The sequence below is a fragment of the Lepisosteus oculatus genome, chromosome 8 (assembly GCF_040954835.1).
Source record: "Lepisosteus oculatus isolate fLepOcu1 chromosome 8, fLepOcu1.hap2, whole genome shotgun sequence".
NCBI classification, from domain to species: Eukaryota; Metazoa; Chordata; class Actinopteri; order Semionotiformes; family Lepisosteidae; genus Lepisosteus; species Lepisosteus oculatus.
In genome coordinates this window covers 37,539,248-37,551,915 of record NC_090703.1, presented here as the reverse complement: position 1 = coordinate 37,551,915, position 12,668 = coordinate 37,539,248, and the positions used below count along the sequence as shown (strand labels likewise).

General features: G+C 38.5%; 1 protein-coding gene across 4 annotated transcripts in view; it reads right to left on the bottom strand.

Annotated features, from left to right (window-relative positions):
• slc16a2 (solute carrier family 16 member 2) overlaps positions 1 to 1,693 on the bottom strand; it is a 56,772-nt gene extending 55,079 nt beyond the window's left edge. Inside the window, exons 1-2 of one of the 4 annotated variants that reach the window (XM_015351089.2) lie at positions 1,656 to 1,693; positions 506 to 974 (exon numbers count right to left, since the gene is read on the bottom strand). In XM_015351089.2, the coding sequence (XP_015206575.1) occupies positions 506 to 929 (424 nt within the window). In that variant the 5' untranslated portion in view covers positions 930 to 974; positions 1,656 to 1,693. The other 3 variants (XM_015351088.2, XM_006632642.3, XM_015351087.2) reach the window with 3 other exon arrangements.
• Between the last annotated feature and the right edge of the window lie 10,975 nt (positions 1,694 to 12,668).

Below are 12,668 nucleotides of genomic sequence, written 5' to 3'. Positions count from 1 at the left end.
GATTGAATTCCTTTACCGAGAGACTTGATTTTTCCACTAGTAATTTATTCCAGTCGTTGCGAACGACAGAATGCTGAACAATATCTGAGCCCAGGATTTCACACTAAATGCCTTGTTCGAATGAATTGCTCCTCGACCTTGGCATCTGTAGTTGAGTTTAAGTGTGTCGTTTGTTACTTTGTGCATATTCGTAGAAACTGTACGTGGGTATAGTAATCATTCTTTAATTTATTGCCAATAATTCTAGTTTGTGATTAGAGGATAATATGATAGACACGAAATAATATCACAGAACAATTTTAGTACGCCAAAGACGCGGTAGAGAGTATAACAGTATAACAGTAAAGTACTACAGTAGTACTTTAAATGTTTATTTTTAATGTTGAGGCGTCTATTGACAAGCAACCTTGCTACCTGTCAAAAGGGACAGTGCCAGAATTTTAACTTTCCTAGATGCAGAATTCGCTTACCTGTACCTATCAACAGGTGCCACTTTTACACTCACCTACTTTAAACTGCGAGGCTTGGTCGTCTGCTTCTTGGTGGTCTTTCACGAGCATCACGTGTAGAATGCCAAACGAGTTCTGAATTCCAAAGATTGACCCATTGCACCAAGTGGCGGCCAGGACCACCAGCCAGCCGAAACCACCTTCTGGAGGCACGAATTCGGGGTCGGGACCTGCGCTTGGTGATGCCGGAGTTTTTTCTTGGCATCCTGTCTCGATCAGCTGTGCGGCATCATGCTTCTCTTTGAGATGTGTCTCCTTTGCACCGGCAGCGTGGTGCTCAGGGTTAGCAATCTGCACTTCGCATTTCGTGGCCTCCGGCTGCGTGTCTACCACTCTTACCCCGGTCTTTTCATTTTCACTTGAATCGGGATTCCCATCTGTTTCTGTTACTGGCGCATTATTATTACTCTCTGTGCGCATCCTTCATACAATATGAACACTGCTTCAGGAACTGAGGTGTCGATTCTGTAAGTAACGAAAGGTAAAGTATTTAAAACTCGGTCTTCGCAAAGATACGTCTCCAATCACGAGATAAACATCAGCGAGTCCTTCAAAGCATCCACTTCAACCGGAAAAGTATCTAACGTTTCTAAAATCCAAGTAGTCAATTCAAAGCAGAAACCCATCGATATAAAAAGTGAAGCACAGTTAAGTCAGCGCTGTCTGCGAGAACACTAGTATCTTTATTCTATCATGTAAAGCTCTTTTGTGTAATTCAGGTGGGGAAAATATTAAAATCTCTTCCTGTGTTCTCGATACAATAAACGATTCCAACGTCTTCTCTACCATCGATAAGAGGAAATCTCTATCCACGCGGATTAAAAATTGTTCAACCTCCCCGATCCCACTGGAACAAATATAATCGCCGCCCCTTACAGCAGTTTAGAGTCAACTCCTCCTTATATCACTTGTTTTCAATACATCATGCATAGTAGCTACTATGTGTTCGCGATGACTTCGATCGGCTGATGAAACATCCGAATACCCAAACAGAAAAACAACCTTCATTCAACAGCCTATGTGCTCCCCCTCTCCCTCCACCTTTAAACTCCAGTAGGCTGTCCCAAAAGAACGAATTACAATCCCGGCAAAACGCTGGATAAAGGAATCAAACACAAGCGCCGCCCTAATCAGATCGTCACTCACTCCAGTGTTTTGACTAAGGAAACCGAAGTCTGCGCAGCAGCGAGAAGCTTCGAGGATACCGCAAGTGTGAATGAATGACGTGAACATTGTGTGCAGTGAATACCCCATCATCTTCTATTTTTAGCCGTTTTATCACTTTGAAATACACCATCTGCGCAGCAACATCAGGGACATTCTTACATTTCTGCCTTTGGTACGAATTAAGTGCATGCGGAATATAGAATAATTCGTTCTACTTGCTGCCAGAATTGTGCCGTTCGCGTGAAAAAGTAGGACAACACATTTCTGACCAATTTTGCACTGATAGTAGTGCGTTCTCAGAAATGTACCATAAGATAATTCATAGTATAAACTGGATTTTTTTTTATTTATGTCGTTTGAGACATTTGAGTTAAGCAAAACTGTAATAATTCCTGAACCTATATAATTCCCCTGTGGCTTTAATTATTGCTAATAGAATTTTTGAGGTAAGACTACTCATTATTGACCTTCCTGGTACTTTCAACAGTTTTTATGAAGCCTGTAGATGCTTCTATTTACAAGGAACTTATTACGAACAACACATTCTAAAGTGGGTTTATGACTAATGCAAAGCTGATATAATCATATAAGACTATAATTGCTGGTATTTGCATTTTTCATAACAAAAGTTCCCAAGGCACTTTTTAGGGAGGGGAACCATTTCATCCTCCACTGTATTCTTGCACTAACCTGGGTGTTACTCAGCAGCCATTATGTGCCAGAAGCCCCACTATACTGTAGATACGGAAGTACTTTGGGATTAGACAAACTTTCGTCCGAAAAATAAACAAATGTAATCGCAGAATTCCCACACCTGTCAGAATCAGAACAGCTTCCGATTCTGCTAAGGGAGAGGAGAGGAAACTCAATAGATCTGGCAGCCCAGTATGTGATCCTCCTGTCAGCCTGAGGAACAGACTGAGTGTGTCTCACAAATGATACTTTACATGATGTATGTATATATCGAATGATCAAATTTTTTACTGTAAATTTAGTGTTAATTGTACATGCTTTGACAACTCTTATTCACCAGTCATGCCAATAAAACCCTTTGAATTTAATAGAGATACAGTTTCTGTTAAATGTGCAGGATAGAATATAAACTGGCAAGGCTGTAGCAGTCTAGCATGCTCAGTGACAAAGACATCAGCTTTTTGATTTATATATTACGTTATATTGAACCTTTCACCCCAAAGCAGTCTCAAGGGACTTTATATAAATATACATATAAAAATGTACAGCAAGCAGAAAAAAGAGAATAAAATAAAAAAATGTATACATATGAAATTAAAGAATTGGGTTAGAAAGAATGAAAGGCCATCAAAAACAAATAGGTTTTGAGGCAAGATTTAAAAACATCAGAAGAGGATGCATTGTAAATAAGGTCAGGAAGCACATTCCAAACCCCAGGGGCTACTACTGACAAGGCCCAGTCCCCAATGTACTGTATGATTTGAAGTCCTTGAAATGTTGAGAAGCCTACAGCCAGTGGAAGAAAGTGACTGAAGTGGGACATGTGGGGATAACAACTCTTGACATTAGATAGGTGACAGACTGTGCAGTGCCTGATAGATTTCAAGTCAATCCTATAAGAATCAGGTAGCCAGTGCAGGTCTTTCAGCAGAGGAGAAATATGTTTTTTTTTTTAGACTTGGCCAACACTTGACTAGCACATTTCTGGACATACTGTAACTTCTGAAGTAATATCTTGGACGGCCCAGCTAGCAAAGCATTGCTGGCTAAGGAGTTAAAAGCATGAACTAATTTCTCAGCATCAGTAAAAGAAAGAATTGGTCTTAAACTGGAAATGTTTTGTAAATGAAAGAAGGCTGTGCTGCAGATTTTGTGGACTCAGGATCTGAAAGATAGGGAAAAGTTAAAACAAATGACAGCTACGTTTTGTATAGGACCGGGATATTTTTTGTATACTCGCCATAGTGAGTTTTAGACTTATGAGAGGTAGGGTTTTGATCCTTAAAAGGATCATAAATAAATAGAGTTAGAAAATGAGAGGGAAAACAAAGAAAAAACAGAGAAGGATAGAAAAGGACGAGGCAGAGGAGATATGATGGCGATTTCTGGAGAAAGATTCATAAACGGCAAGTGAGGTTGGTTAGGAGAGGTGAAATGTAAAAATTAGATTTAATCCACTTTATATCAGCTGAATTTTGTCTAGAGAAAGGAAATAGAACTGAGGTAGGGTCAGCTGAGAGGTCAGAAAAATGTGAATAGATGAAAGAAGGGAAAGAGCAGAGGATATAGGGTGATAAAGAGACAGGAAGATTATGTTGAAATGGAAAGGTAAGAAAAGAAAGGAAGTTCAAAAAGTGACACGATAATCAGGTGTAAAGTGATCGACAAGGCAAAAGGAAAAGCCATCTCTGGAGAAGAGGTCCAACAGCCAACTCTCTCAGGGGAACATTTGAAAGGAGGAACAGTCAAGTAGAGAATGAAACTAGCTAGTATCTTGCATCAGAAAACTGAAAATCACCTAAAAGAGCCACAAATAGAAAACATAGTGTGAAGTGAAAGGAAGAGATCTGCTTCCTTTACAAAATGAGTGACTATCCAAGTTTCATTATGATTTTTGTCATTTATGAATGTATACTTTTTAGTGCTGTTGACATTAGATTTAATATCTATATGAATTCTGTGGTTAATGTATTTAAATTTTTACAATTCTAATTATTTAAAGTACATTCGTACCTCATGCAGTCCTAAGGGAGTTCTACCATTTTGGCAGTGTAAACTCTGCTAAACTGGACAATCAGAACATATAAACACACAATGCCAAAGCTACGCAAATTTATCATTGAACTTTAACCTGTAAGTCTCATTTTGCATGAAATGAAGGAGAAAACATTTTTGTTTCACAAACATATCAAATCCTGCACAGATCGCACATGTGGCACCCATCCAAGCTCATCAAGCTCACCCATCAACTCAGATGTATTTATCATTGATGACTGGAACGTAATTTAGAATCACAGCTCTTTGTCCCTCACTAAACTGAATAAACAATAATGAGGAATGTGGGGAAAATGTTAGCAAAAAGTCCAAACTTGGAATTGTGCTGATTTCATTCATACCACAAGGAAATCTAGAAATTCTGACAGATGTGGGTTGCCTGCAATGGGGAAAAACAGAGAACAAGAAACAAGATGGAATAACTGTCTTTTTTCACCATCACTGCATATAGCTCGTGCATCCTATTAAACCAGGTATAACTGTTGTGTTTTGGTTTGTAATTATTAATGAATTTGAATTGGCATCCTGTCCAGGGTGTATCCTGCCTTGCGTCCGTTGCTTCTCCAGCTCCCCTGTGATCCTGAATTGGATGAAGTGGTTAGAAAATGGATGGATGCATCACCACACTGTTCCTTAAGATGTATTCTCTATGCTTTCAGGTTCCACTTTAGTTCTGAGTATTGCATAATTCTGTGTTCTGGAGTTCAATATTCAATAGTTGGTAACCATTTGGATATGGCTCAAGCCCTACAATCATTCCCACTCCTGAGAAATGTCAGTAAAATGTTTAGTTTCAGACCAATAAATTATTCAAAATTCCTACCCATAATAACACAGTGTTGTGCAAAAGTTACAAGGACAAGTGAAACTTTAAATATCCAGTGTTTATACCATATGGAAAAAAATATATTTAAGTGAAGATTATGAGTCACCAATGAGTAAGGTTCAGAAAAAAAATAAACAAAATGCTTAATTTGTCACAAAATGAAAGCTTGAGAGCATCCAAATGAGAATTAAAATACATGTATGGACATGTTCGACAAATAGTTTGGGAAATGAGGAGATAAAATAGGTATTAAAGCTTGATGTCTTAGTTTTTTAGGAATACTAAGATCGTTCTCTCCTAGTTTGTTGATTGATTGTTAAAACAGATAGATTGATTCCCATTCACCTTTAGGCATGCATGACAATGCAGGAAAATAAATTTAGTTCTGAGTTGTATTCTTGTTTTGGGATGCAGGGTTTGTTCTTCTTTTTGGCCTTGAAGGGACAAGTGAGAAAATGGTGTTATTTCTGTATTTTTACAAACGATGCAGTCTTGTGTGTTCTAATGTTGGCTTTATGCCCGGAATGTAAATGGAACTTAACGGAACTTTAATGGAACTTGTTAAAGCCAAGAGATATGATCTAAGATATAAAATGCTTATTCTGCATGTTTATTATAAACTTTTCACTCAGACATTTATACAGGGAAATTATGCTTATTTGTACATTTGAGCAGTTTGGTGTGTATCACTAGGTAAGCTCATTGAGACAGTTACAGTATATGGGTGGTGCACTAAACAGTTTGCTTCACTAATCTTTGCCTGAACTTTATGTGATGTATATCCATAAATAGACATACGTCTGTATTACTAACTATTAGGTGGAGTGTCACTTTAGCCTGTTTGTTCCATGGTATAAAAGATAATATTAAGTTACTTTTTTTTAGTTCGGTGGTTGCAAGCCGTTCTCCCATATGCAAATGAAATAAAGAGACGTCTACTACACAGACACCTGGACTCTGTCATTTGTATGACACAACAGACTGTTTAAACATTGTATGGTGTTTTCAGATTACAGGAGTAAAATTCTGTTTCTGGATTTATAGGACATACTGTACATATAGGCTATACACAGCATATGTTATACTGTAGTTTAATGTTTTGTGTTACCTGATGTTTTATTTGTGTTATTTTATTGTTAATAAGTATGTGTCCTGTCTATCAAGTTTTTACCAAGATTTATTATGCTCTCACCAGATTTTTGCCTATTTTCCTTACTTCCCCAGTTTGTAAGAATTAGTGCCAGTTTCTGATTCAACTTCAAATAGTTATGGTGCAAGTTTGTTATTAATCAGAACCAGATTTGATCTCTTGCAATATTATTATTTTGACAATGGCAGACTGTCTGAAAATCTGTATTGGCCAAAGCTGCCATGAGCTTGAGCTCCACAAATGACAAAAAGACACGGATCAATATGAATATTCTGATATACTATAGTTGTGTAGCAAAGCATTTGCTGAAATATGTAAAAATCTGTAGTAAAGAGTAAGATATCAGAGGAAAGATTGGTAGCTTTAAGGGATGAAGAGGTGCACAGTGTTCAGACAGAATGTAAACCAGACATGGAGAATTTGTCAGTGTCCTCTGAATCTACAGTAAAGGTGTTTAAAAGAGGGTAAAGATATGTGTACAGAGATCTCCTGACCAGCCAGAGAGAGCAGAAACAAGGAAGAGTAATTTGTTCACTAAACTGGTGCAACATTCTATTTAACTGCTCCCTGTAAATTGTGTCCCATCTTGTTTTATTTTATTATTCTATCCTTTTTCAGTAAGTGCTTTATTCTAGAGAATCCCAGTCTTATCCCAGCAGGCACTGGGTGCAAAGCAAGACCACACCTCAGAGAGGACACACATTGTAAAATTGTTGATTGTAAAGCACACACAACAGAGAGTCCAGTTAACTTGGACTGGGGAAGGAATCTGAGGTGAGCATGAGGAAAGCACGCAAGCCCCACACTGACAGCCATGAGCTGTGAAAGGATTATGCTATCCACTGTGCCACCATGTCTCCCCTTTTCTTTTTGATCTGTACTTTTGTTCTATTAAACATGTAAAAATTGATTTTTACAATCCATTTCCATTAAACATGTCATCACAGGACAAACATAAACATATACTCATGCCAGGGTCAATTTTCCCAGAAGTCAATTAACCTACTGCTATGATTTTGGACTGTGAGAGGAAACCAGAGCACCTGGAGGAAACTCACACAAACACGGAGAGAAGTTTCAAACTCCACCCAAATGGCATCAGAGGTCCTGAATTGGTTCCTGAGTCCCAGTGTTGCGAAGCAGCAATGCTAACCACTGCACCACCATGCTGCCTGGTAATACATCCTTTAGGTGTCATTCACCAGAGATCCCCTCACCTACTGATGCTCCATCTGGAGAAGATTTTTTGTTCAACCAAACGTTCATCCCGTGGTTTAACAACTTCTAGGGACTACTGTCCACTGCATATGAAATGCTGACATCTAATTTTTGGAACAAATGAGGACATGTAAGTGTATTAAACATGACAGACAGTGATGTACTAGATAATGTATTAAGAGAAGAGAAGACCATGTTATTGGCCATATACAATTTCTTGTATAAGGAATTGGTCTTTTCACAGACCCCAACTCACTCTCCATGAAATACACAGGGAGAGAAGCTTGGGGTTAAGGGCCTTGCTCAGGGGCCCAACTGAATAGGATTCCTCTGCCGGCCGCGGGATACAAACTGGCAACCTTCCAGCCACAGGCACAGAGCCACCGCACCGCCCCGACAAATACATAATACACCTTAAGTATATGAAACAAAGCCCATTTTATCTAATAAGCAGTCCCGTGACAGCGAGATCACAACCCTGAGGTTCTCAGTACAATTCACATTAGTGACGTCTTCTCAGATTCTTGCAGGTGTGCATGACACAGTTCTTCAAATACGCCGGATTTAATTAGCAGAGTTCTGTTTAGCCTTCAGAGAATTGGTCAAATAAAATGGGCTTATGGAAGTTTCGCAAATTGTAACAAAGACGAGACCTGTTAGTGGTTAAAACCTGGCAAGCATTTGCACGCGGTCCGTGTGACCTATCCATTAAACTTGAAGTTCAATTCCCAGCCTGGACATCTGTGTATCAATTTAGGGTCTCATTACACTTACGTGAGGCTTTAGCTATTAAAGTCCTCGAGTTAATTTTGTTTTACTCCAGAGGTGCATTTCGTAAGGCAGAAAAATGATTGAATCTCCGCAACCGAAAGAAAAGCCGTAAATCAACTTTGTCTTTTAAGCAAGGGTAAAATACCTACTGGGTGTTATAGTTAATGTATGACGTGACCTTTTATATAATGGAGAAGTGCATCCTAGGAGTAATAAAATATAAAAAGGACCTGGAGATCTTCGTTCTAATGCATTTAAAAATCTTTTAAAATGATCATTAAAATTCCATGTACAATATAGTTCATAATACTACAGTACAAATTCTCCCATCGTCACGGTTGTGATTGTTGACTGTTTACGTTTGACCTATTATTGAATAATACTGAAAACATTGTGAGCCACAGGATATAACTTTCTGTAGCGACAATGCAGTGCTGTTATATATGCAGAAAGATCCCCACCTAGTGGCAAAAAGCTGTAGCGTTATTTTAAATTGGACATCGAAGTACAGTATGCCAAAAACTGCACCTCTTACAAGACCGCGACAGGCTTTTGCTGGACGAGTTATCGTCCCCCGGAAAGAATAAACGCTTTGAGTCGGCGGATATAATTTTCTGATAAGATGTGAAATGTGTCGATATTAAGTATAACATTTAAAGCTGGTGTCATCACATATTAAACACAGCTGTTTTTAAGATTTGTTTTCCCCGCATTCCACGCTTGTGTACAGTAAATGCGTGAGACGTGAATCTTGCGTCAATCCGAGCTCCTTAATCCTGCCAGTCGTGCCCGCACAAGGATTTAGCTCTGCTGCCTTGTATTGCTATAAATGAACAAAAAAAAAACCCAAGCTGGTGTCTATTAGGTGTATCGAAAAGACAACTGCTTCTATTTAAAAGAACGACGGGTGTAGTCGATTCCAGAAGAATGAGGCAGAGATTTGTCCGTTTACTCTCAGCCTATTAAACCGCCGCTATGTGAAGAATTACAGTCACCGCTGATAACACGATCCAGTGTTGAAACAGAAGAATTGTTTTTGTTTATTTTAGGAATATGTATTAACTACAGTTTTACAGGAACTGTGGGAGCCATCCCATTGTACAGAACAGTCCAATGAGTGATTCGTTAATGTTCTGCAAACTCCATCAGTCTGTGCGGTATCTGACGCCTGTCCTGGTGTGTGGTTTCTCCCTTTTCATTCTTTACTGCACAGTTATCTGTTTTTGTCCTATGTAATGCATAAAAATGATAGAATAAGTTCGCCATGGAGCATGTTCTTTGTAAAAAAAATTAAAAATCTAAATTTGTTTAGAGAAATACAGAATGATGACTAATTCTAGTGATTGGGATTATCCCTACTATTCCCCAGGTACTGAAATTTATTCTTGCATTGATTAGCCAACCATACTTTGACAGCTCACATATCAAATCCATCAAACACATTACTCCTATCTCAATCACAATTATGAGAAATATACCTGCAAATATTACTGTACAAAGTCTGAACAGAACTATAATGTTTACTGTATAACATTTTTAGTTTAAAAAAAATAAATCTAGTCCTTAGGTTGTATTTTTGACACTGTTTCCTGAGGGAATAAATACATCTGGAGGGAACTGTATTCAATTCAATTTATTTTTATATAGCACCTTTCACAACAAGGTTGCCCCAAGGCGCTTAACAATACAAGTGGCCGTACGTGTTGTGAATACAGAACAGAACAGACCAGAAGACAACTGGAGGAGAGGAATCAAAAACTCCTAAGTAAAGAGAAAAAAAACTTCTAGGGGTCCAAGGTCAACTGGCTGCTCAACCCCTTTGGGCATGCTAACATTATACAATTAAAACAAGAAGTAAATGAATGAGGGTATTAATCCATCCATCATGTCTCCATGCAGATTGCTGCAGACCAGAAAAATCCTCCTAAACGATTGCTATATCCACGATGTCCCTCTTGGATCCATGGCAGTGATGCAGCAGCCAACTCGGATGGTGCCCAGTGTGGGCACCATCCAGACGTGGGGAGGAGAATAGGATAGTTTGGTCAGAACAGATGTATCTACCTGGTGGGCCAAAATAGAGACACACAATGCCTTGTACAGCAGCACCAGCAGCCATGGTTGTAGCAGGCTATAATGCAAGGTGTGAGTAGGCTAGGCTGAAGTAATAGGTCTTCAGTTTGGATTTGAATACTGAGATTGACTCAGCATCCCAAATATGGGGATGGAGACCGTTCCATAAGATAGGCACCCTGTAGCCAAAGGCTTTACTGCCAACTGTGTTTTTTATTAATCCATGGAATATGAAGAAGACCTACATTCTGTGATCTAAGCGGGTGACTTGGATGGTATACATTAATAAGTTCTATTAGATAGACAGGTGCTTGATCTCTGAGAGCCTTATACAGTAGATAAGTAAAAAGATTTTGAGGTCCACCCTGTACCTTACAGGAAGCCTATGAAGAGAGTTAAGTATGGGGATAATATAGTCGTACTGTCTGCTCCTAGTAACTAGTAACAATTCTAGCTATTCTTGTGTAAAGTGGTCATCATGGCGGCATAGCCGTTAGCATTGCTGCCTCTCAGTGGTGGGGCCCTGGGTTCAATTCTGCACCTGAGGTTCTTTCTGCATGGAGTTGGTCTTATCTCCCAATGTTTATATGGGTTGCATCCCACAGTTCAAAGACATACTGGTAGGTTAAATGGCTTCTGAGAAACCTAGCCCTAGTGCTCTGTGATTGACTGGGGTCCCATCCAGGGTGTATACTGCCTTGTGCCCACTGCTACCTGGGATAGGGTCTGGCTCCCTCCTGACTGTGAAGTGGATGATGGTTTGTGTCAACCAATTGCAATAGTATTTTTGTAAACACTTTTTGTTAAATGGGACTTGACCTTCTGGTTTTCAGCTTTTTAACATGAATTAAAAATCATACATTAGTCTGGTAACTAGTCTGTTTTTTTGGCTTTGTGCAATGAAATGTATCCCATTTCACAGGAGATTCTTTGTCATATGGACACACAACACATTTTTGTTTGAATTTTCCAAAGATGAAGGTGTTTGCTACACACTTTTTAACTGACTTTTTAAGTTTGCATATGTCACAGAAAAGCATTCTTTTAGTTCTCATATCAGTGAAGTGCATACTACATGTATGGAGTTATCTTTTTAATTCTTGCTGTGGAGATATGAAGTGCATCACTGGAAGTGCAATAAGTTATTCTAAAGATGAGTAAAATGGATTATAAATTTATGGCTTTTTCCAGAGCACAGTAATGCCCTTGCTTAATGTGACTGGGAGAACCCCATACAAAGCACAGTAAAGTACTGCAATATGATGCAGTTATTACATTTTGTTCCATTTATTTCATTATACAAATGGTTACATGTTATGGCTCCAGTAATGAATGCAGGTCAAACAAATTTTGCTAAGGACGTTGGCCAGAAGTTTAAATCAAAGTATTATTCTTGATCATGAGATTAAAATAAGGTTGGATCCTGGGCAGCAGAGAAGTCAACCCCTCACAGCATGCAGTAAGATCAGGAAACCATCTGGCAAGAAACCCAGATAGCAGAATGATCTCCCTAGAAAACCTGTATCTACCAAAACCACTCCAACAAAACCTCTAATTATGAGTAAATAAAATGTACAAGAAAACACCTTTAATCCAAAATATAGTTAAATTGACTGCAGATTTGCTTTATATGTATGCCTTCAAGTACTTAAGTTCTTCACAGCCCCAACGTGATGCAAACGGTAAGAAAACAGCAGTGGAATGCAACAGTATTTCTTTGTGGCACTAATACTTGTCATTGGAGTAGAGTGGCACAATCCTATATGTGCATGAAAAGCAAAATTATGGTCCAGTTTAGTACAATTTCTGAAGTAAAGCAGATTAATTTTGTTCAAATGGAGTTTAGAAGGTTTCATACCACTTTAACTTCTCATTCACAGTTCACACCTGAGCAGCCAAACCTCAAGAACAATTAAAACAAAATAAACTGCATTTCACAATTTACTGACATTTGAAACTAGCTATTGGTCATAAGTGAAATCAAAGTCGTTAATGTATTAAGGCATTTTATCACATCTTTTGCAAAAATTTCCTTTTTAGTTCAGTATTGGTTTTGCCAAGCAAAACAAGCACTGTGAATATTATTGCCATTTGTGCCACACTCACATTTTCAGAAGTAGAAGTTTTTTTCTGCACTTTGCTCTCTCAAAATATTAATTTTAAAGGCAGTTCATGTTCCCGATCCATCACTAAGTACCTTAAAAAC